The sequence below is a fragment of the Colias philodice genome, chromosome 26 (assembly GCF_061535455.1).
Source record: "Colias philodice isolate Cphi_HAF_F1 chromosome 26, ilColPhil1 Martin Lab GWU primary, whole genome shotgun sequence".
Classification (NCBI taxonomy): Eukaryota; Metazoa; Arthropoda; class Insecta; order Lepidoptera; family Pieridae; genus Colias; species Colias philodice.
Window position 1 is genome coordinate 1,670,097 of NC_143111.1, and position 25,267 is coordinate 1,695,363.

General features: G+C 32.8%; 1 protein-coding gene across 1 annotated transcript; it reads left to right on the top strand.

The window, feature by feature from the left end:
- Positions 1–201: 201 nt before the first annotated feature.
- LOC149476753 (leucine-rich repeat, immunoglobulin-like domain and transmembrane domain-containing protein 2) lies at positions 202–23,629 on the top strand. Its single transcript, XM_089711203.1, has 2 exons — positions 202–316; positions 21,615–23,629. The coding sequence occupies exon 2, from the start codon at positions 21,642–21,644 to the stop codon at positions 23,379–23,381; it is 1,740 nt and encodes a 579-aa protein (XP_089567329.1). The 5' UTR covers positions 202–316; positions 21,615–21,641; the 3' UTR covers positions 23,382–23,629.
- Positions 23,630–25,267: the final 1,638 nt, after the last annotated feature.

Consider the following 25,267-nt stretch of genomic DNA (forward strand, 5'->3'; position numbering starts at 1 on the left):
ATTTTCCTTCATACTTGGCCACGTACTTTGTGTTGTTTGTTAATAATTGTAATGAACGCAAGCAAATGTAAAACAAAATAAAAAAAAGCGAGTGATGCGAGTGATGTTTGTAACTGATGCGTAATGCGTGATGTTGCATTACGTGTCAAAGTGATATTACTTTTGTACTATTACACACATTACCTACCCATGTCTAGTGAGCTCAGACAGGCGCGGACGGGCGTCGCGTTAGCACGTCAACACGTTGTCAACAAATCGGCCGATTAATTGCCGAAATGTGATACATGTTTGTGTGTGTGTGTGTGTGTAAGAAAACGTAAGTATTTCACACCTGTATACTAGTGATAGCTCTTAATTGAATCAATTAGTTGTGTCATTAACCTTTGCAACCTTTTTAATTGTTAAAAAAGATTCGTGTAAATAGTGGATTTTTTTTTAAATAATGTAAGCATTTTGTTTCAAGGATATATTGTGTTAAAATACGTATGAATAATATTGATTTTGATTGTGTTAATACTTCGCGCGTTACTACTTCTATAATGTTTCGCGTAATTTAATTAATGAGTTGGTTCGTTTTCATTTCTTATGTAATTACTTTGTAGTTATAGAGATATAGAGCCTCGTTTTTTAAGACTGAATATTTTTTTTTCTTTATTTCTAAATATTTATTTCTGTCAAAGTATTTTATTGCTTATGTATTTGGAGTAAACGTAACCGACGTAACATAACGAGTTTAAATAATTATAGTAGAGCCAATTTAATAGGCAACATTTGACGTCTATCAATTTTATCTTCATAGGGTGGTAACCTGCTTAAAAACATCGATTAAAGTGAATTAATCGATACGGACTTGAAACATTTGTCAATCGAACTTGAAACACATGTCAATAATTTATGATAATTTTTATTCCCAAGTAATCAATGCATTCGATTCTAGATGTCAGATTTCGATTTTTAGAGTAACGTCTCTGGTATTTAAAAAGAAAAAAGGTTTATTGACACAAAATTGTAGCGACGTCAGTTCTTTAAATCAGAAATTGTTCATTATGTTTAGAATGGTTTATCAGTAAAATCAAGTCCTAAAATTACTTCTATCGGTCATTATTATTATAAATATGTAATCGTAATTGAAAAAAGTTAAACAAATGTGCAGTTCTAACAAAACGAAATATCATGTTATTCTATGTCGTGGTTACTAGGTTACGTTGTTGAATTTTGTTGAACTGTCAAATGTTGCCTATTAAAATGGCTCTACAATAGATCACAGTTATGTATTTTCAAATGAAAAATATTTCCAAACAGTTATTTAAACGTAATAGACCTGCTAGCTTTTAAGTGCATTAGCTTTTTCTAATTGGTGTTATATTTTTATTGTTTCTAAAGAAAAATTATGGTGGATTAACTGGCATTTTGGTTGTTTTTATTGGATAGAAAAGAATAATTGAGATCGTTCAAATCGTTACAGTCTTCAGAAGAATATTATGTTTTAAAATATTTTTAAATTTCAATTGTCATTATAAATTACTTATTTAAATTAAATCCAGTACAATTATAACATTTCAATTATTGTGTATGATCTGTATTTGACAAGAATCAAGAGCTAATGATGTTTCAGATACAATATATTAATAACTAAATACCCATTTAGCTTTCTCACGATTGGAAATTAATTTCATGATTTTGGTTCAGTTTCTATTCACATTTAGAACAAAATTAATTTTATTTATTTTCATGATTTAGGAGTAGCCATTTTTCGGTAGGATCGGTTTGATAGCTGCTTTTTGTAGAGTTTAAATTGTAGGTATATTTTGAAATTTATGCATTTTTTTAAGGATTTCTTTTAATTATTTTGAATGATTATCATCCAGTAGAGTTCCGTGTTTCTGTAGTTAGGCATAAATACTTAAATATCTGAAAAAAAGAAACGAAAGAGGGAAATGTGATTGAAGCGGGAAATATTTTTATCCTTTTATTTTCAAATTCATCAGATATTTATAAATTACATTGAATTCAATGAAGGTAACGAAAATAATAACATTGCCAGATCTTTCAAGATTTATTTTACATCGGAAACTAAAGTGAAGACGTCTCACTGCCACGCGTTCAAGCAAATGTATCAAGGAAATAACAGGTGCTCTTTAAGCAGACTATCTTCTCGTCCTGGCTTTACCTGGGCTTAAATATGTCAAGCTGTAATACTGAAATTGTATCAAATAGTTTCAATAGTCAAGTAATTTTTGATATTATTCTTTACGAACATTAGAACTCTATCCATTACAACGTATTATGTCCTTAACAGAAAGGTATCAGACAAAAAAAATGTATTCAGTCTGTAACAGAAAGGTATCAGACAAAAAAAATGTAGTCAGACAAAAAAAATGTATTCAGACGAAAAAAATGTATTCAGACTTAATTTTTAAGCTATTGCATAGCTTCTATCGCCGGCCTTGAGCGCGGGAACCGAATCCAGAAATTTAGTAACGAAAAACCTCACGCTCCCCACTCCGACGGGCGCGGAGGTGTGGCTTGAAGGCATAGCATGCCATAAATAGCTTTACCGCGGCAGTCCCCGAGTGCCACACGTCTTTTTTTGTCATAATATGTTTTATAGATTCCTTTTAATTTGGGGTTTGATTTATTATGTAATTATTGTAAAAATAGCTGTTAGGAATAAATGAATACGTTGCCGATCAGCACCGTCACGTGGCATGCACGGAGCGTCAACAATTGTCCATACATACGGCGTTGATACGTAATTGATACGTTCTTGTGGGCATAGTAGAGCAATGGTAGAGCATATCGTGTTGCTTCCCGAGACCCGATCCTGACACGTTTCTATTACGGTCATAGTAGAGTTACGAGTACGTATACGTTGGAGTGAATAGAATTAAAGACTCAAATCTTTCCTGGTTATAATTTTAGTTTATAGTATCTGTAACGCATTCTTAGGATGTAATATCTAAATATATATAACTGAAAGGTGACTGACTGACTGACATAGTGATCTATGAACGCACAGCCGCTACCACTGGACGGATCGACTGAAATTTGGCATGCAGATGTTAAGACGTAGGCGTCCGCTAAGAAAGGATTTCCCGAAATTCTTAAGGGAACGGGAAAAAACGGGATGCATGTACAAAGTCGTGGGAGGAAGCTAGTTTATACTAAAATTTAAAAATGTAACGGAAAGTAACTTTGTTATTTTATGTGTATAATTTTATTTTAAGTGTATGCCTTTTCATGTAAATCATATTACGTATTTTGAAATACAGTACCCACTGTAAATATGTTGAGTTAATACTAATCCTATATGATACACGCTACGATAAAGTGAGATCAACTTTCCGAAGATCTGAAATATAGTCTAATCATATTTAGGCTAGACCCAAACATAAAGAAAAAGTCACGTCTATTTTCTTAGCTCTATAAATATGCTAAACCCTGTCTAGATAATTTACATTCTGAACGCGACTTCGACAGATGTGTAGCAAATGTTCAACTTTACTACTATTTCCTAAAGTGACCTAGAAAAGTTCTAGGCCTTGTAAGTTGAGGGCATAAACTGTGAAGTCTTCTAAATACTATCTAGAATTGATAGACCTAATACTATAAGTATATCACTCCATAATATTTACATGTTTTTTACACGTTTCGGAAGTCAAGATGGCAGTCTGCTATGTATGATTAGATGTTTAAACCCACGCCATATTATATTAAAATGATTCAAATACGAGGTTTATAATATGAACATAATATTATATAAGGGATACGGATTTGACTTATAAGATTAAAGTAGTAATCGCATAGCTTCATAATTTTTTTTCATAAAAAAGAAAGGACGTACGGTACAAAATTCTGTACCAGTAAGTCCAGGAAATTGGTGCGAAATTTATAGATACACGGAAAACTCATTTAATTTTTCATACTCATGTATGTAAACTATTAAATATTAATACTTTTAATATTTAAAAGAATAAGAAGCAATCAATACTCGATTATGACCGACTTCGCTTGCGTGATGCTCACTGTTTTATAGCTATTCTATTGTTAAATATACAGTTTAAAACTCACAAGCTCTTAGCCCTTTAGTCTGACAATAAAACAGCGTAATAATTACTTTGTCATATACAGCTGGCTAAAGGGTTTTGTGGGCCTTTAGATCAAGCAACAGAGGGTGAAATAAAGACCCTTTAATTACGACTTACGCATTCCCTAATTAAATTTCAAACAAACCAAATGGGTGTAATTTAAAGAAAATCATATACATTAGGACTATATTTTGCTAAGAGCTAACCAGAACTCATTTCTTTGTGATGTTTTATCGATTAAGCTTTAAAAAATCCATTTTACTTATTATTTTTTGACCTTTCAAGGTTATTAAAACAACATTCAAATTTAATATTCAGTTTTATAGAATCCAATTGCTTTTTATTTTAAAAATTTAAAATTTAAAAGAAGAGAAAAAATCGATTACTAAGCGGGATACGAACCAGCGTCTTTCCTGCAGTGTTAAGTTGATAATATGTCAGTCAGATTTTATATATTTACTAAATGTTCTGCACTATTACTTATTTTTCGTGTTTTCACTCCATTAGAACATACCATAACAAAAACGTAAAAAAAATTGCCGGATTGATCGAGCTGTCCTCGAGTTTTACGCTTAACAACTTATTTGGCAATTCATTTTTATAATAGAGATATTATAATATCCTTCTATATTACTCTCGATAATAATTAGTTTGGCTTATGAGTTTACGAGATAACGTAGATCCAACGTGATGTGCAAAGTTTCAGATTTACTTTTGTCCAAGTTTACGAACACTTGTATTGCACGACTCATGATGCGAAGCATCAGAGAGTGCTTTACGATCGAAAAATTTTTTTCGCCTCATTTTTGCAGCTATTCTTATTATTATAGCCTTGTTAGTTCACGGAATCAAGATATTTTGTCGAGATAATTTAATGGAGATTAATCCCATACTTTTTAAAAATTGATTTACTTCAATAGAATTGGAAAAAAACACCGAAATAGGTCAAAAAATTTTCCTGTCCGTCATGTGTGAAACCTGAAAACACTATAACTTGTGAAAAAATCCATCATTTGAGTTAAATTGTTTTTTTAAATATTCTAATCGACGATTGTAGGTCACTGAATGCGAATGATTAATTAATTCAGTGTCGTTTAATTGCAATTAATAAAAAACGAAAACTACAATAAGTTTTTTTTTTTTTATATTTCATAGTCAAATGAGCATTATGAGTCGTGCACTTTTGGATTTTCCAAACTTTAGTTTAAAATTATTAGGGTAGCTTGGGAAGTAATTCGAAAGTTTGTATTGTTTGGCATTTGTACATTTTAAAGATTTAAATATGATTTATATTTTAAGGTATAAGGTATGATTATTGAATTACCTATTACTCTATATTGTACAATTGTTGGTTTTATAAAATTAAATATAAAATTAAAACCAAAAGTATGCCTCTGTATGTGAATTGCACAAATGGCGGCAGCTAAGGAAGATAAGGTTTTAACTAATTTTGCCCAGTGTCATTAGTAAAAGTACAGTATAATATCAGTAGAGATTTTTATTTATCTCTTGCATACAGGGTGTAATCGTTGTGTGCACAAGCGATTATTCCGCAACTATGGCAGATATCAAACAACTTTAAACTGATATCGAAATTTAAAGCTTTTTGATATCTGTAATAGTTACGGAATAATCGCCTGTGCACACTTAACGATTACACACTGTATTACTAGCATGATACAATAAAGAAGATGATACAATAAATTTCCATTTATATACTCAAGAAAAACAAGGACTTTACTTTCCAAAATCTGTAAACAACCAAAACAAGCCTACATAGTTGCAGTGTCTTCTATCTACATATTTTTCACATGACATGACCTAAATTGCATCGCACTTGCAACCCGGCTTGTGCAATAAATTTAAGCTATTTTAACAAATCAAAATATGTATATTGAAGCTCTAGTTTCGAAATACATTCTGTTTTCTGTAATATATTTACTATAATTGAATCGAAACATGCTTGTATCTTTGTAGCTCATATATCTTTAAATGTTTTAGAAACTTTTAATTGGTTAAATTTTTATTTTTATTATTTGAAGAACGTCTATTCTTCGTTTTGAGAACAGAATTGAATGTTCAAATTGTGTCTTTCATTACATTTTTATAATGATATTAAGGGAAATCCATCTTTAGTTCGAGTTTAGTTTAAACTTTATTTGAGTTTTAGTTCGTTACAACAAGGCTCTAGATCGGAATTTTATGTGTAAATAATGATAATGATAAAATTATTCTTCTAACGAAACTTGAAGTTTACTCACCTAATTATCCGAAAAAAGTACACCAAAAGTACAGGATGTCCCACCATCGGTATACTAAGATCAAAGGAGGTTATAGTTGTGCATACGCTGAGTACGTAAAAAATACTTATAAATTCCATACACTCCAGACACATTTTATTTTTTTTTTCAAATAGATGAATTCTTAAAACTCCAAGTGTCCACCCATAACAAGCAACCGCCCAGCTTTGCCACCAGCACGTGAGCTATCGTTTAAGGCGCGGGACATATACAGGCGGCGCGGGCGCGCTGCCGGCGTGCATCGGGTGCGCTATTGGCATTTTGTATGAAATAATTTTGGAAAGGCGGCGCAACCTTGGCACAACCGTGGCGTGCCGTCTCGACGCCTGTCCAACATTCTTTCATACAAAATGTATAAGAAGGACGTGGTGCAAAACAGATTCAAGAGGTGCGCTTATGGCACGCCCGCGCCCGCGCCGCTTGTGTTTGACCCGCGCCTAAGATTATGTGTTCACATTAGAGAAGCGGTATATGCCGGCTGCGCGAATCTAGAGAAGAAAACTTGTTTTTTTTTTTTAGGAAAAATTAAGTAAACAATTTTTGACGTAATTTTGTTGTTTAAGTATTTTTTACGTGATCAGGGTATGCAAAACTACAAGTCCCTTCGCGCTTAGTATACCAATAGTGGGACAGCCTGTATAATGTAATGAATGTAAATCTCGCAATCTCAACCTAAGAAAAATAAAATGTACATTCCCATGTGCCAATAAATAAGCAAAAAGAAGTTATCCAATTTTAAATGTTTCCTTCCAAATTAAAATCCACAGACAAACGGATACGATTAATGAAAAGTTTTACAGAGCAATAAAACTTCGTAGACACGTCATTTCGTTTATCACAGTACAGTCTAATTGTTTCTAAGTCTGTGGCATTTCATTCTGAAACACAATGTAGACTATAGATATTATTGTGTTTTGAACAAGACATAATCTTCTTATATATAAAAATGAATCGCAAAATGTGTTGGTAAGCGCATAACTCGAGAACGGCTGAACCGATTTCGATAATTCTTTTTTTATTATATTCCTTGAAGTACGAGGATGGTTTTTATGTAGAGAAAACGTAAGTACCACGGGCGAAGCCGGGGCGGACCGCTAGTTTGAAATAAGAAAAGATAAGTAGATATTCCTTCTTTTAATGGATATTAATTACTTGCTGTGCCCCGCGGTTTCACCCGCATTGCTCCGCTCCTGTTGGTCTAAGCGTGATGATATATAGCTTTTCAGCTTTACAATATAGATTTGTCTATTTTGTGACTACATAAACTTCGAGGAGTTTCCGTAGCAAATAATTTAATGTCTAAAATGCATAATATCATTTGCATATTCATTTTCAGAAATTTATTGTATCAAAGTGTAAAATTAACAAAACAAATATAATTATATTAATATGTTGCGTTAACCAATCTCTACTTTGTAACGGTTAACTTTACAATGCAATACTCAAATAAAATAATATTGAGCGACTCTTTTATCGTTTCTTGAAAAAATGAGTTTGAGTTAACTATAAATAACGAAAGAGTTTACCTACATATTTATACGACAATCATTGTGTACTTGTTAGAGATAACAATTCTATAAATGCGGAATGATGAATATATGCGTCTTCTTCTTTCCTTTTTATTTTTGAAGTGAAAACTTCTTTAGCGGCGTTGGGTATAAAATCTTAAACTCGCGTCAGGACACGTGGCCTGATCGAAAAAGCGTAAGACGGATGTTTTTTTTTTTTGCCCTTATATTCCATGCGTAAGACGGATACCATTCCAAAATATCAAACATGCTGAACGTTAATAATCAAGTTTTCACTTCTGCCGGCACTCCCGGAGTGCAACCCGTCTTTTTTTTCTTAAAAAACATCAAACCTTCAAACTAGGTTAAAATTGTTTACAGACGTTTACAAGTTGATATAAACGTACCCGGGCGTGACAGTTAAACACCTGACAATATGTTTACGAGAACACTCGCGCTGAAAGCACTCAAGACATGACGTTTTTAAAACGTTTTACTTTATCTCGTTCTTTACCAGAATAAGGCTGTTTTGTGAGCCTCACGTATGTGGTAGATAGGACTTTAATACAAGTCTGCGCAAACTAAACATTTTTATCTATTTATTTAAAGATATGACATATCGATTGAAACCATTTTAGTTCGAAGCATTTAATTAGACTCGTTTCACTGAAGTAATTTTTTGAAGTGAAACTTCTTTATCAGGTTGGACAAAAATTTTGTGTAACATTTTTGCGTTACGTTACGTCGTACGCGTGACATTTTTGCGTTACGCCATACTCGTGACATTTTTAAGGTCATAAAGAAGTTTCACTTCTTACACTATGTACTCTAGTACACGCATACATTTTTTTTATATTTATTTATAGTTTAATTATTAATTGATCGATATACAATACTGAAATTTAAAGCTGCATCTCATTCTACACACACTGAATAGTTTTCCTTTTAGACATATATTTTATCTTTTTTTTTTCATTAAGTTGCGGTGTTAGGACAAAGTTTTCTTTCTAATAACCAGTCTACCTAACCAATACTGAAGAACCGTGGGGTCCTGGGTTCGATTCCCGGTGGAGACGAAGAAAAAAAAAATGTCTCGGTCTGGCAGGACACAGAAGGCTGATCACCTACTTGTCCCTAAAGAAAATCAATCAGTGAAACAGATGTATGAATAATGCATCTGCCTCTTACCCCACTACGGGGACACGGGACTTCACTATATAATCAAAACACTTCGGTATTTTAGTACCAACAAAGCTGTTCACTCGATTTGACGCCATGACAAAATGTTTATCTTCGTGTAATTAACTTTATTGGAATTTTAGCTAAAGCCTCCATTATATTAATTGAATTTACGTTCCGTAAACAGATGATCTCAATAGAAATGTTTTATATGAATTGCCAATATTGCTGTTATGGATCGATCAAATTATTTTCATAATCAAAAAACTTTCGGATTGAATCAATGTTTGTTGTTTATTTCTGTTAAGATGTTTCAAATTAAATTTGTTGAAACCTCTTTATTTAACTTTACGTTTGATGTAGATTTTATAATTATACTAGCGGTCCGCCCCGGCTTCGCCCGTGGTACATATGAAAAATAGATGTTGGCCGATTCTCAGACTTACCCGATATGCACAGAAAATTTTATGACACGAGAATTTTATATATAAGATGATGATGATATAATATTATTTATCTTTTCCGTGATTCTGCTCCCGGGTATTTCCACACGAGAAAAATATTGAAGTGAAAATCTTTAGACGCGATGAGAGTAAAATTTCAAGATCGCGTCATGGAAATATCGTCACGTCATGGAGTTAGGCGACGATTTTGGTATCTTTGAATCTTGCCAAAGAAGTTTCACTTCTGACACGTCGTGTGCTCGGCACAAATGCTCTTCTTTTGTTGACTTTCTCGTTAATGTTTTCGCTACAATATCTTATGGTCTAAGATCCGAATAGAAGTCGAAATGCAACGGCGTGATAATAGAATGAGACCAATTTTATAATAAATTTAGTGTATTAAAAAATGTATTAAAAATGGGTTGACTGGGAAAATCCTTGACAGGATATTTTTAATGAATTAAAAAAAAAACATTTATTTTAATTAATTGCAGTATCAACATAATAAAAAAAAATTATAATAGACTTAAAGTATGAAACCTACAGAATATGCAGGCATAGTCGTTTTCTAATATTTACCGGGACAAACGGCTAGGTTGGTAGGTATAAACAGTTATGTCGGTACCAGTTACTTTCACTTGATAGGATGATGAAAAAAAAATCTTTAAGGTCTCATTCTATTATCACGCCGTTGCATTTCGACTTATATTCGGATCTTAGACCATTATAATTTTCACAACTTTCAATGTTTCTCTTTAAACAGTTCACCTTAAAATGCTTGAGCCGTTCCGTTACAAAATTTTTGTATATATTTTTTCATTTCCATAATTTATTATTTATATACAAAAATACATACACATAACACACTTTCAAATGATCTTGTATAACATATTTTAATGTACAGTTTAGTTTTAACTAAATATATACAATGAAATTAATTTTGTTGTATCGTGTAACAAAATAAACCCCAATAATAATACAGAACGGAATTTCCTCCGAATAGACTTCGTTCAATTTCTGGATAAACCTAAGCCTATTTAGTGTTGGGATCTGAATCTGTATCGATAGATTTGGAATATCGGCAATTCAATTCGTACGAACTGTTTTTACTGGGAATATTTGGTATTATGGGTTTTTATAGCGAATTTCTATAGTATTGTAGATAATGTAAGTATTATTTGATCAAAATAAGTACGTTCTTTTGAAGATTCTGCTCTTACTTAAGGGTAATCATGTGTTTTTCCTCGGATATTCGTTAAAATTGGCATTCATATTGGTAAAGTCTACGGTTAGCGCGTTGCATTGTTTAGTCAGTGTACTTATCTAATGTCTAGTGTATTATCTAAATGACTAACCTTTTCAATATTTTAATTATTTTCCTATAAACTAAGTTCCCTTTAAGAAATTGCTTCTTAGCGGTCAAAAGCCTCTTCAATTTAGGGCCGATTTTTCAATGCTTGGATAAAACTTATTCGTCGAATAATGTATAAAACTACCATTTTAAAAACGTATTCTAATAATTGCCCGTATTTGAAAGTTTATGTGACATTTTAAAATTATCGTGTAATACTTTATTGGACGGATAAGTTTTATCCAAGCATTGAAAAAATCGGCCCTTAGTCTCTCTTATCAATGCTTTTAACGATCATCGGTCAATCGTAGACCTAACCTCAAAACATTGCAAAGCTTCCTGACTTACCTGGCGACGGGCACGCAATAAATTCGACTGCTATAAGAAAAGTTCAGCAGTTTCTTACACTTGCTAGTTTTCGAGGTTAATCCGTAGGCAGACGGCCAAGTGGGAATCGGGCATTGGCTTTACACGTATTGGAAACTAGGTGTTCGCCGCGGCGTTAGCTGCTTTAAGCATATTTTTCAATTTGATATTACTAAGTAACTACTTGTAAATATTATTAAACTACTTAGTATTAAACTATTTGAAAATTAAAACTAGCTTTCCGCCCGCGGCATCGCTCGCTTTGTCTAAAGCTTAATAAATTATATACTAAAACATTCTTCTTGAATCATTTAATCTATGAAAAACTGCATCAAAATCCGTTGTGTTAAAGATCTAAGCATACATACATACAGACACGGGAAGCGAATTTGCTCTATACTATTTAGTGATAACTACTAATTAAATAAAATATAAATTAATATTTCAGGACAATTTTCACACACGGCACGATCTGATCCCATACTAAGCTTTCGCTTGTGTTATGGAATACCTGATGGCTTATAAACATACATATATAATTTTAAATAAATACTTAACATTTTTCATTAATACCCAGACACAGAGCAAACATCTATGTTCATCACACAAATATTTGCCCCAGGTGGGAATCGAACCCACGACCATTGGCTTGGAAGGCAGGGCCACTACCAACCAAGCCAACCGGCCAGTCAAATACTTATCCTTATAATATAGTTTTATTTGATTGTACGAGGTGACTAATAAAACCTATTTTATATAAAAATACGACGTATAAAATGACTAACCTTTATAGAGGTTAGCAAATCTTATTTACTTTAATAATACCGATTAAATAACAAATTTACTCAGGACTAATTAACCTTATCCTATTTGTGATAGTATTATACTAAATTAATATTATCTTATGATAAGCAATGCATAATATATTTGTGGAAACAAACCATTGCATCTGCTGGACTATATTTGATGCTTTATGTAGATTTAGATGCTATAGTACATTTTACCCTATCTATAGATACAATTGTCTTTCTTCTATTTTAAATCGAACCTTCCTAGTGGTTAATATTTTTGCCGCGAAACATAATATTTTCTCAATTTCGACCCGTTACATTACCCGATTCAGAGTAAATTTTTATGTTTGTTGGGAAAATACCTATATTTTGAACCTATAGTAAAAATAATTAAATAAGATTTTAGTTTTGATTCTAGATATTATCAAAACAAGCTTGTTCTATTTCTGTATAAATTACACTTAAAAAAAAAGATAAATCACAATATTAGTCTGACTGTGTTTTTATAGATGAAAATTAAAATTCTACGTTTTGTAATTATAACGAACGAATTTTAATGCACTATGTTTTGATAGCTCTACTTATTTTTAATTATTATAGTTCATATTGAAATTTGTTTTTGGTTTATTTCGAACTGAAATTTAAAAGATTATGAAAACATCAAAACTGTTTATTCAGTTTTAATTAGCAGCCTGTATTTATGTTGTAACTTTTATTATGTTTTCTTAATAGACCCACTACAGAGATATAGATAAGATTTTAAAAGGTACATGTATAGATAGAAACAGTATGTTTGAGATTCTTTATTTCCCGCAGGTTATAAGCAATTTGTCATTACGAAAAGAAAATTGTCAGACATTGATTAAAAGTATAAATTTTTTTATGTTGAATATATAACATCTGTCTGTCTGTCTCTTCTTCACTATACCGCGAAACCAATTTGGATGAAATTTGTTACAAAAATAGTTTGCATAGTTCAGAAATAACTTTACGCGATAACATCTGTCTGTCTCTTCTTCACTATACCGCGAAACCAATTTGGATGAAATTTGTTACAAAAATAGTTTTCATAGTTCAGAAATAACATACGATTGATTTTGTCACGGAAATCCGACTGAAACGGACACCATGCGAGATTTCCTTAATTCCTTTCACTACGCAAGCGAAGCAGCGGGCAACAGCTAGCTAAAAAATGTTCCTTAATGAATCGCCAATGTGTAATTAATTATAAAAATCGTAATTATCCCGAGACAGTGATTAACTAAGGTGGAATTACATCAAGTATGGCAGTGCGGCTGGCGCGCCGCCAACCAGCATTTATATTCCTCAGCGGGTCGTTGAACTTACTAAAAATCACTATGACGTTGAATGTATTGTTATTATTTTGTGGTAATTGTAATAAGGAAATGGATATTTATTAATGCAGTAAATAGACATATAAGGAAATCGCTAATCTCAAGGAATAATTAATAATTTAACGATAAAATAATATAAAAATCGTCATAGGCTAAACTTATAGTAGTCCAGTCTGTGGGGAAATGTAAAATCCTCTGCTCTACAAAAGGTGGCGTAGAAAATGTTTTGAAACGATATTGTTTAGTTATGAAAGGTTAATAAAAATCCAAGTTCTCGACCTTGACGGACCCAGGCGCTAGCCGCCATCTTGAATTAAAGGTGCTAAAATTAGGTATATTTTAAATAACTTCTCAATCGTTTACTAAATCACAAAAGTGTCTATGAGGGGTTCGAAGAAGACAAAATTACCTACTTTTTTGCATACATGATTATTCTGTAAGTCTTAAATGTAAAAAGTTACAAGCGACGGAAATAATAATATTTACACAAATCATATAATTTTAATTTTGTTTAAAAATTGTACAGCTATCATTTTTTAATTCTTTTTGATGGCCCGGGCTGGTTAATGGTGGCTTCTTCATTATCGTCGCTGAAATTTTCTGTTTCATTGTCTGTATTTTTAATTTCCAACCATGAAATTTCGTCTGGCTAGCGCCTGGGTCCGTCAAGGTCGAGAACTTGGATTTTTATTAACCTTTCATACCCAAACAATATCGTTTCAAAACATTTTCTACGCCACCTTTTGTAGAGCATAAATACCTACTGACTGGATTATAGAAATAACAGGAAAGATAGTTTTGCAAATCGAAATTTTATTTATTGACGTCGCACTACACCATTTTTTTCAAACGTTTTAGAAATGAAATAGAAATATTTCAGGACAATTTTCACACACGATCCGATCCCATACTAAGCTTTCGCTTAACATCGCTAACTTAACAAATAAATACTTATTTATACTATAGATAATTAACACCAACGTTGAATAGAATATTTTATTATTGAGACATGTAGCGCATATTAATATTAAACCAATACAAAAAAAGTTTATAAATCTAGACATTATCCGGCACACGATTTAGTGTTGAGTTAAACAGATAGATAAACAGACAATGACTTAATTACATAGCTTACTTTATAAATAAAAACTAACAGGAGTTAGAAAAACTTTCTCATTACAGCATAATAAAGTTCGCAAGAAAAACATTTCAACCTAGTCCATTATAAAGACGAGAATAAAAGCAAAAATGTAGTAAGTATGTGCGAAATTTAAACCAAGGTATTTCGTATAAAATAGAGATGTTTTTCAAAGACTCATTTATTTTAAAAGCCCGGTAAACTTTGAACTAAGTAAATAAGTATTTGTACTAACTGGCACTATTAATTTTGCTTATGAATGTTGGAAGGGTTACAAATGAAGGAGAAATCTACATTTTCCATGTTTATTTTAATTTGATAAATTAACATTTATAATATGAATTGTTTTTTATCGTTATAACATCTTATCCAATATTTGCCATTCATATTTTACTTTGTTTTCTATGTATTTTTACATGGACTCGATTAAATAAAAAATAGAAAGGTAAATGATTAGCATTATTGAATTCTTATTATTATTTATCTTCTTACTTGTATTTGATTATTAATAATCGTCAGGTGCTTCTCAAATGTAGAGACTCACCTTAGATTATTTGGAAAAATAAATGATCAATCAGAATTTCTTGCATCATATCGTATTAAATATACTGAAAAATGGTACTTACTATAATGCTGTATGATTAAGAATAAAGGTATAAATACATAGAGATGGAGAGATAACATAATATACGACATTCTATGGAAATGTTATTAATTATATAATACATAATTACATAGTATGTTTTTGAAAATAATACTTTTTATTTTTGCTCCAAAATAACTCCTAAGCAAATCAATAGCTAGTTTGTGCCGCATATTTAACGGTCGCAGTTGGCTCTACACAGCCTGTCTGGCTCAGATAATTTACAGACAAGTAAATGAGCTTATTTAGTGCGTTACTTGTTAGTGCATAAGTTATGGTTAGTTGTGCTTACGATGCAAGTAGGCTTACACGGGACTATAGTCCTACGTAGAGTATGCAGTTGTTTTCATTTAGGTTTTAATGAGAATAATATTTTCTTTTAAACAGTATATGAATTATTGTATAGATTGGATATTAATAGTAATAAGGATGCTTCTTACTATCAAATGTGAGACATTATCATAGAATCAATAGTTTTAATAATGGCTATAATAGTGGCTTCGCTCGCGTGATCGAAGAAAATAAACAATTGTCATTCATGTGAAGTGCAAGAAGGATGAACAAACAAACTCACATTTATAATATTAAGGACCGATTTTTCAATGCTTGGATAAAACTTATTCGTCGAATAATGTATTAAACTACCATTTTAACAAGAATTATTATTAAAAAAACAAAATACCCGACTGCACACTAAAAAAAGAGTAAAACTATTATTATGTCTTTATCCCGTGGGACTTTTAGGATAAAATGTATCCTATGACACTCCCGTAATCAAGACAAATCTAACGATACCTCATACATCAAAACCCATCAAGCCGTTTAGGCTACAGGTGGTCAAAAAGGAAAAGACATACATACATACTTACATACACTCGAAAAACATTACCCTCCTTCTTTGGCAGTCGGGTAAAAACATATTCTAATTGCCCGCATTTGACAGGTTACGTTACATTTTTATATTATCGTGTAATACTTTATTGGACGGATAAGTTTTAACCAAGGATTTAAAATCAGCCCTTAGAGATACATTTGACTTTTAGCGAACTTACCTGTATCTTAGAATGGTGGCTAAATTAGATAATTACTATATTAGCTAGTTAATACATTTTACGATTTATAATTTATTTTAATTATTATTTATTTATGATACTTTATTGTACATTTACCAGGAATCGAAATGAAATCAGCACATAAATTGGAAAGTGTATAATAAATAGGTGGCATTATTGCTTAGAAACAATCTCTTCCAGGCAACCATGAATATAAAGGACATGTACGACAATGGTTAAATGCGAAGGAGCATCAAAAAGTTAAAAATATTAATTAGTAAGAGATAATTGTTTTTATTCTTTGTAATTTAACTTATAGATACGCAATTTACATATTACTAGCTTTCCGCCCGCAGCTTCGCCCGCGCTTTCAAAGAAAAACCCGCATAGTTCCCGTTCCCTTGGGATTTTCGGGATAAAACCTATCCTATGTGTTAATCCAAGTTACCCTCTATACGTGTGCAAAATTTCTCTGTAATCGGTTCAGTAGTATTTGCGTGAAAGAGTAACAAACACACACATGCACATCCTCACAAACTTTCGCATTTATAATATTAGTATGAAGTAGGATAATATTAGAGTAGGTAGGATTACCTATTCACTACCAGACCTAGGCTCTATTTTAATTACATCCACCGGGATTCGAACATTAAGAACCTTGCTCAGCCTTGTAATTGTTTTCCCAAGAAGCCTTTCGTTTACTTTATTGGATAAAAATTAAGAAAGACTGTAGAAGCAAAAACGCTAACAAGATTCAATTAAAATTAAAATCTAAGTCAATTAATAGAGCTCCTTAATTATAGATAAGGTCAGATAGAAGCTGATTACGTGTGTGTCTTGTTTGTGAATTGATCTATTTAATTTAAAAGAAAGACTTGTTAGTCACAACCGTTGAACCAGTGATTATTACACAACAGTCCAAACAGTAATAAATTATTATTTACTCAAGAACGACTGGATCGACTTTAATGAATTTTGGTCTGTTGGATTTGCCTCGGCATTTCAATGCAGATGATAATTATAAATTTATAAAGAATAGAAAAAAAATCGATCACGATGCGGGACTCGAATCCGCATCCTTTCGCGCCAATCCGGGGCGGATGCCTAACCAACTCGGCCACGCGTGAACCGCCAGAGCGATCGAATTCATTCTATCCTTTCAGTTTTATGTGTCTAAGAGACACACTGCGTTAATTGAGATGATAATTGTTAAAATGTTAAAATATAACCTACCAGGGTGAAGCTGGGACAAGCAGCTGCTAGTTTATGTATAGATAAATAAGTAGTCATTTCTGTAGTTGTTGAAAAGAAGACCATGAGCATTTATAATTTAAACATATAAATACTTACATTCAAATTAAATTAAAACATTCACAGCATATGCGAAAAACTCATTTCTTACATTATTCTAAAAGCTAGAATATTTTCCAGCATTCAACGCTTGAATTAAATCGTACGTTCACTTTGTCACTTGAGACTCACATTGGAATGATCTAGACGTTAGATTTTATTGCTCTGACATATTTCTTCGATCTTGGGTTAGGTTCAACAGGTATTATCACATAGATAAGGGCGTTTTTATTTCTCCTTGTTAAAGATTTTCATAGATTGATTGGACTTACTAGTGCTTTTTGATTTACTAAAGACAGTACATAAAAAAAAGACGGGTTGCACTCCGGGAGTGCCGGCAGAAGTGAAAACTTGATTATTAACGTTGAGCATGTTTGATATTTTGGAATGGTATCCGTCTAACGCTTTTTCGATCAGGTCACGTGTCCTGACGCGAGTTTAAGATTTTATACCCTGCTGATTTTATATTACTGCAGAAAAAGTGCTCAACGCCACTAAAGAAGTTTTCACTTCAAAAAATTTAATTTTCTTTAGAGCATACATTTATTTGGACATAGGAGTAAAGGCAAACATATTATATTCAACGCTAATTTGAACATAGATTTAAAGGAATTTATACTTAGTAAAACGACAACGAGCGGATGACCGCGCTCCAAGGCGTGCCATGACTGAGGCCTATGTCCAGCAGTGGACAAACATGGGCTGTTAATGATGATGATGAATTGATGGTGATGATGATACTTATTAAAAGTTTCTCGTTACTATATTGGTATTACAGCAGAAACTAATTAATAGCAAATTTATAAACGTATAGGTATGTACGTACTACGTAGGTACATAAAAATGACAATTACAATATCCATATCTTATATTATGTAAAAATACTGCTACAAATGTTATTCTATAAATAATACGTGCATACTTAGAAATTTATTAAATTAATTATTGCATATATAACTCAATGTCACGACTTCACTACCAACTATCTCACTTCATAAAGATATAAGTAGCGAGCATATTAAATTGAATATTTCAAAATTTATGCAGACGACTCTTAAAAGCTATTCAGTTTCAGCGAAACACCAGACCTTAGCTACGTAAACTAATTTCGTATACTGTGGACGAGTAATAGACCGGGAGATACTGACACAAAATTTCGAGTCATTTGTAACAGGATGGCGGTTCTACAGGGGTCTTAGTACGCAATAATAAAAAGAAAAATGATGGTGTGATCGCTGGTATCGGTGGTTTAGTCGCGTGGGCGTTAGCCGAACTCGTCGGAAAAATAGCGAAAGTCAAACGATTTGTAACACAAAAATTTTAGTATTTACCGATAGCCCATAAAAAAGAAGTAGGCGGTAGTGTCATGCCATACTTTTCCGGTGTGACTTACAGCCCGCCATACCGACGCGAATATGTTGATTTAAATAAAACAATTATTCAACCATTTGTACCAGGCTAACTTTTGCACAGGTAACCATCGTCGTGCAGCCATTTACGAAAATCGCCATGCCATACTTTTCGGACGATTCCAAATGGTCGCCATACCGCCGAAAATCTGCAAAAAAAATTTATTTCGCCAAACTTTTTGTACCAGTATTGCATTTGGATTTTTGGAGAGTATTTGATAAAATATGACCATTATTACATTTGCCATACTTCTAGTAGGGGGAAAAAGTGCTGTCATACTTGAAAAATTAATTTAGTATTAATTTATATAAGTGAAGATTTCCAACACCTAGATCTTTGAAATTTTGTATTTATATTCTTTGATCCTCAAACTTCCAGGAAAAATAAGTGCCATACTGTTACAAATCGTTTGACTTTCGCTATTTTCCGACGATTTCGACTAACGCCCACGCGACTAAGCCGCCGGTACCAGCGTTCACACCATCATTTTTCTTTTTGTCATTGCGTACTAAGAACCCTGTAGAACCGCCATCCTGTTACAAATGACTCGAAATTTTGTGTCAGTATCTCCCGGTCTATAAGGCTGTTTATTCTCGAGTAATATAAACGCGACTTTTATACCTCTCCTTTGTATAAATAATAAAACACTTTTGTATGTAAAATGACTAAATGTTTATAATTCATTATTTATTAACATCGTACAGAAAAAACTACTATCAGTAGGTAACGGTCAAATTAGGCGAGTTTTTTAGATTTTAAAAATAACTTTTAATCTCTTCAATATATGAAACGCTCAATAATTGCGATCACATTTTTGTAGAAGACCACCGCTACTGTTTGTTGTTTCTGTTTTACTCCTTCCATTAGAAGAAGACAAACAAATCTCCTCCTTCTACCTTTTGCAAATCTATCACTACTTACAACTTTAAAATTTAAATAAAAACAATCCGCTGAATGGTCCCGCACGTTGATAATCAGCCTAAACCGTGCAAACTAATTTCATAAGTTCATACAGGTTTACGTTTTAGGCTATGTATGGTCAGAGCTGTATAATTAGCGGCACTTGCTTCGTAGTTATTAAAATTTTAAAGGCTAAGAGTTTATGAAACAGATTCATTTTATCTTATCTTGTGGGAAATGCAGCCTAGAAAATTTGATTATCGATATATTTACATTTTACAGGCAAGTAAATAATAATTATTCCTTCCATAACGTACAGGTCCTTAAATGATATAATTCCTACGTGAAATGGATACGCCACGTATTGCCCAGTAAGGATACTTTTATTTAATATATTATACTGTAAAAAACAGGAATACTTATATTACTGTTTTGTTATAAAAACATGTCAAAGCCAACCTTTTCTTACTATTTGTTCACTTATTAAGAAAATGTTAGTTTAACAACGGATTGGGTGAATGTACCTATGAATATAAATAAATACAATCGTACTTTCTATAACTGATACTTAATTCAAAAAAATAAAAATAATAATTTTCTGTCAGTATCTCCCGGCCTAACAGTTCCTATTCTATCTTAGCCAATTCATGTTTTGTAGCGCAAATCTATACCATTTAAGCATATAAAGAACGGCTCAGCAATAATCCGCCCGCAATAAATCTTCAGAAGAAAATATTTTCACACTCCTGGGAAATTCCGAGTTGGCGAAGCTTCCATAAAGTTTAGCTTTCCACTCCAATAGTGTGGGAATGCATAGGGGATTATGCAGAACTGCTTATAGAATGTTCGTGATACAAAATTTTAACATGATAGCAGTTTGTCGAACTGATTTCAGGGCAACTTTTGATGTGTGAATGTGGTGGAGACAGGAAGGGTTGTATTTGTGAAATTTATTTATACCGTTGCATCTGTATTCTTTGTATGTATATTACATTGTATGTATGTGTGTTCCTTTTTTACAACTACTTACATAGACACGCCTGAGCTGAAAAAAGAGGTTTTGAAAATTTCACGATTTTAAAGTTTGATTTAATTATAAATATTGTCAGCATCTCGTTTTTGACAAAAATAAGCGTGTTTGAATCCCACCTCGTGATAATACTAATACGCAAGTAACTATTTAACTTACACAACCTAACCATGACTCTCGTTTTCGCCAAACATGATGTAACAATTATATTCCTTAGTTGTAGCCAGTAATTGATACAGTTTCCGTCAGACCATTAACAGGGGATCTCCAGAGCCAATTAATTTGTATACCCGTGACGCCTGAACTTGTAACTTTGACTGATCATCTTGAAACAAATTAGTACTCAACAATGAGGTACTATTTGAGGTACTATTTTAGAATGATTTTCTTGAACGAGACAAACGATGAAAAATTATACGTGAATATATAGGAAATTTTCAGTTTTTCGTTTTAATTTTAGAGCACGAAGGAGTAAATTGCAAAATAGAATTTTTAATATCAATGGCTATAAAAGCGATAGTTTCATGAGATTCGTTTTTATGTATAGTGAATTTACTAAGTTATGTTGTTATAAATTATGATGTTATTTGTATTATTCCAAGATATTTTTGTGCTTTACACGAAGTGATTTACAGGACGAGTTCCTGCATTTTTATGAGAAAAAATCTCATATAAAATACACTTAATTAACATACATTTCTTTGTTCCAGGTACTTAACACAAGAAGGGGATATGAAATGGGCATTCGAGCACTATGGTGCTTATTACTGACTCTTCTAATCAATACGTCAGGAGGCGACTGGCTGAACTGTGCTCACATCATAGAATGCCACTGCAAATGGTCATCAGGCAAAAAAACTGCAACATGTGTAACAGCCGCACTTACAGAAGTACCGCATTTAGCCTCAGACATACAAGTTCTCGATCTCCACGGCAATCCTTTAAGAGAATTACACGAAGACGCTTTCGCCACTATAGAATTATTAAACTTGCAACGGTTAAACTTAAGTGCCACACATTTGCATTATTTGCATCCGAACGCTTTCAGAGAGCTCCGTATTTTGATAGAGTTAGACCTTTCCGGAAACGATCTTACACAACTCTCTCCTGACACGTTCAAAGGGAACGAACGTTTGAGGCTTCTAGTCCTAAACGACAATCCTTTGAGCCAATTAGTTGCCGAGCAATTCCCACCTCTACTACATTTAAAGAAGTTAGAACTCGTACGTTGCCATCTGAAGAAAGTGCACCCGTTTGCATTCGTGAATCTGCGGGCGCTTGAAACTATTAAAGTCCATCAAAATCTTTTATCTTACTTACACCAAGATACGTTTAACTTGCCAGTTTTAAAGACGCTCACCTTGTCAGATAATCCCTGGTTCTGTGACTGCAGATTAAGAAACTTTCACGAGTGGTTTTTAACTAGTAATTTAGGTAATGAAGAAGTAGTGTGTCGAGGACCAAGTGATAAGAGTCAGCTGTCTTGGAGGGAATTCAAGAGTGAAGATTTAGTGTGTCCGCCTTCCGCTATAACTAGTCCCTCGGTAATAAGAACTGAAATAGGTGCAGAAATTAGTTTCGGTTGTTTTGTTAGAGGTGAACCAATACCCCATATCTCTTGGACATTTAATCAGAAACAAATTAGGAATAATACAGATAGTGATAGCCAAATATTAATATACAATCATAGTGTAGGACAATTTAATGAATATAGAGACGATTTTATAAATAAAAGTGCTCAATGGATAAATATTACTATTAATAATATCACGAGTGAATTTTCTGGAGAGTGGAAGTGTACTGCATCGAGTAGGGTAGGGGAAGCTAGTGGGTATTTGACTATTTTCTTACCTAAAGCAAGAATGGCAACTGCCAGAAGCGCGCCAGACTATTCTAACTTCTTTATCGCTGCTGGGTCCATGGTTGCTATGGCGGGAACCGGTTTTATCGCCACTTGCGTGTGTTGGAAAACTCGACGACGAAGAGTACCACCTAGTAGGAGTTTTACGGACCAAGAAAAGAAGCTTTTAGATACATCCTTAGCGGCTAGTTGTGATAGAACCAGTACAGAGATGGGTTCCTCATATGGATTTGAAATGTTCGATCGATCGATATCGATGGAGAGTGATAACCAGCGTTGTATGGAACCCGTACAGATTACGATCGAAGGTCCTTCTGGAGGCTTTCCGCCTCCTCCGGCAGAGTTTGCGTTGCCAGCGCCTTATGGCAATATTTTTATATCGGTACACGTAACTGGTCATAATGAAAAGTATCCAGATTTATTGGGAGGTGGCTCTACACTACCAAGGCGGAGTAGAACATGTTTATTACGACCCACGTATGATAACATGGGGCCAAGAGTGACAGCAACCGGCAGTTCCACTTGGTCACTTCCAGGAGCAAAACCTGATAAAAACGATGATGCCAAATTTTCAGTACCTCTACCCACTTTTTCTACTGAGTTTACAGCTTTATAATTTATTATTGTATTATTGTATTACAAATCATGACAAATCCCGTAATTATTTTTACCCTTGTGAATATTGTATTATTCGTGAAATAGGACCTTAACAGATAAATGTACGGACAGAGGGACATCAAATTTATCCTGTAAGGATCCCGTTTAAATATTAACGGAGCCTTTCATTGAAAGAAGGTTTCAAATTATTGACGAATTGCTTTTATTTGTTTTGATGCCAATCTGATTTTGATTGATCTATAATATCCGTGTTGGTAATTTTTTAACATTAGTTACTATAATTATTGTGTTGTTTGAATTTGTTAATAACGAAATTAAGTAAAATTTTCCTATTCTTGTTGAGCATGTGTTAGTTAAATTGAGTATTTAATATTTATATTTTATTTTAAAACATTACATTTAACCATTGTGTATTTAATGAACTTGTTAAAATTTATGAACAATGTAACACAGATTATCCATTTTTAGAATACATGTAGAGAAATAAACTTCCACTATTAAAAAAAACATTTATACAATCCATACTAATATTATAAATGCGAAAGTAACTCTGTCTGTCTGTCTGTTACTCAATCACGCCTAAACTACTGAACCAATTTGCATGAAATTTGGTATGGAGATATTTTGATACACGAGAAAGGACATAGGCTACCTTTTATTGTGAAATATGTACCACGGGCGAAGCCGGGGCGGACCTCTAGTATGTAAATAAAATGTTTTTCCCGACTTAGTACACAGATAAAACAAATACATATTTTAAAAATGGAATTGAAAAATCCCAACCTGAATAATAGTTGTATATAGATGAGATTAAATAGGATAGAATAAAAAAAATGCTTTACATTTTTGAAATAAATATGAAGTACTGAATCATTTGCTGTTTTTTTTTAACATGATCTATGAACTATATATAATTATTGACATAAAAAACAGTGAGTAAATCTTTATGTCTGAGTGTTAGGCATTTATCGCCAAAAAAAAGCTTAAAAGTACAGGACATGTACATTGTACAGCTTGTATTGATACTTCTATACTAAAGATTGATCTATTGTGTCTTTGTCTTGTTAATAACACATAATAGAACAAATGAAATAATAGTTTTTGTGGTAAAATGTTTTAAATCCATACTAATATTATAAATGCGAAAGTAACTCTGTCTGTCTGTCTGTTACTCAATCACGCCTAAACTACTGAACCAATTTGCATGAAATTTGGTATGGAAATATTTTAATATCCAAGAAAGGACATAGGCTACTTTTTACCCCGGGACATAGGATAGGTTCTATCCCGGAAATCCCACGGGAACTATGCGGGTTTTTCTTTGACTGCGCGGGCGAAGCCGGGGTGGAAAGCTTTATACAGTACTGTATAAATCGTATTCGTATTCGGTTTCTATCCCGCTAATTATAGTGATCTTTTTGCTTGTTACCTTCTACCGTGGTTGCCTGGAAGAGATCACTATTAAGTTATAAAGCCGTCAAAATAGTTGTACTCTGTTCTATCTGTAAGTAGCTCTAAGGTTTCCTATTTTTTACAACTATTTAAGCGTAATCTAGACACGCGGCAGAGTGTCAAGCCAAGTATAATAATCATTCTGGGTCAGCAACGACGCTATCTGCGTTACCACTCAAACTCAAACTCAAACTCAAACATTCATTTATTCAATTAGACTACTATTTAGTAGCACTTTCGAATCGTCATTACATAAGTATTTTTAACATTTACCACCGATTCGGAAAGCAGTATCTATGGAGAAGTATCGGCAAGAAACTCCATAGTTGCTCTTTTAAATCATGTCAATATTACATAATATGTAACTTATATCTAACTACATAATAATATATCATAATATGCCAAAGAACTGTCCTGTGGTTTTTACGCGAT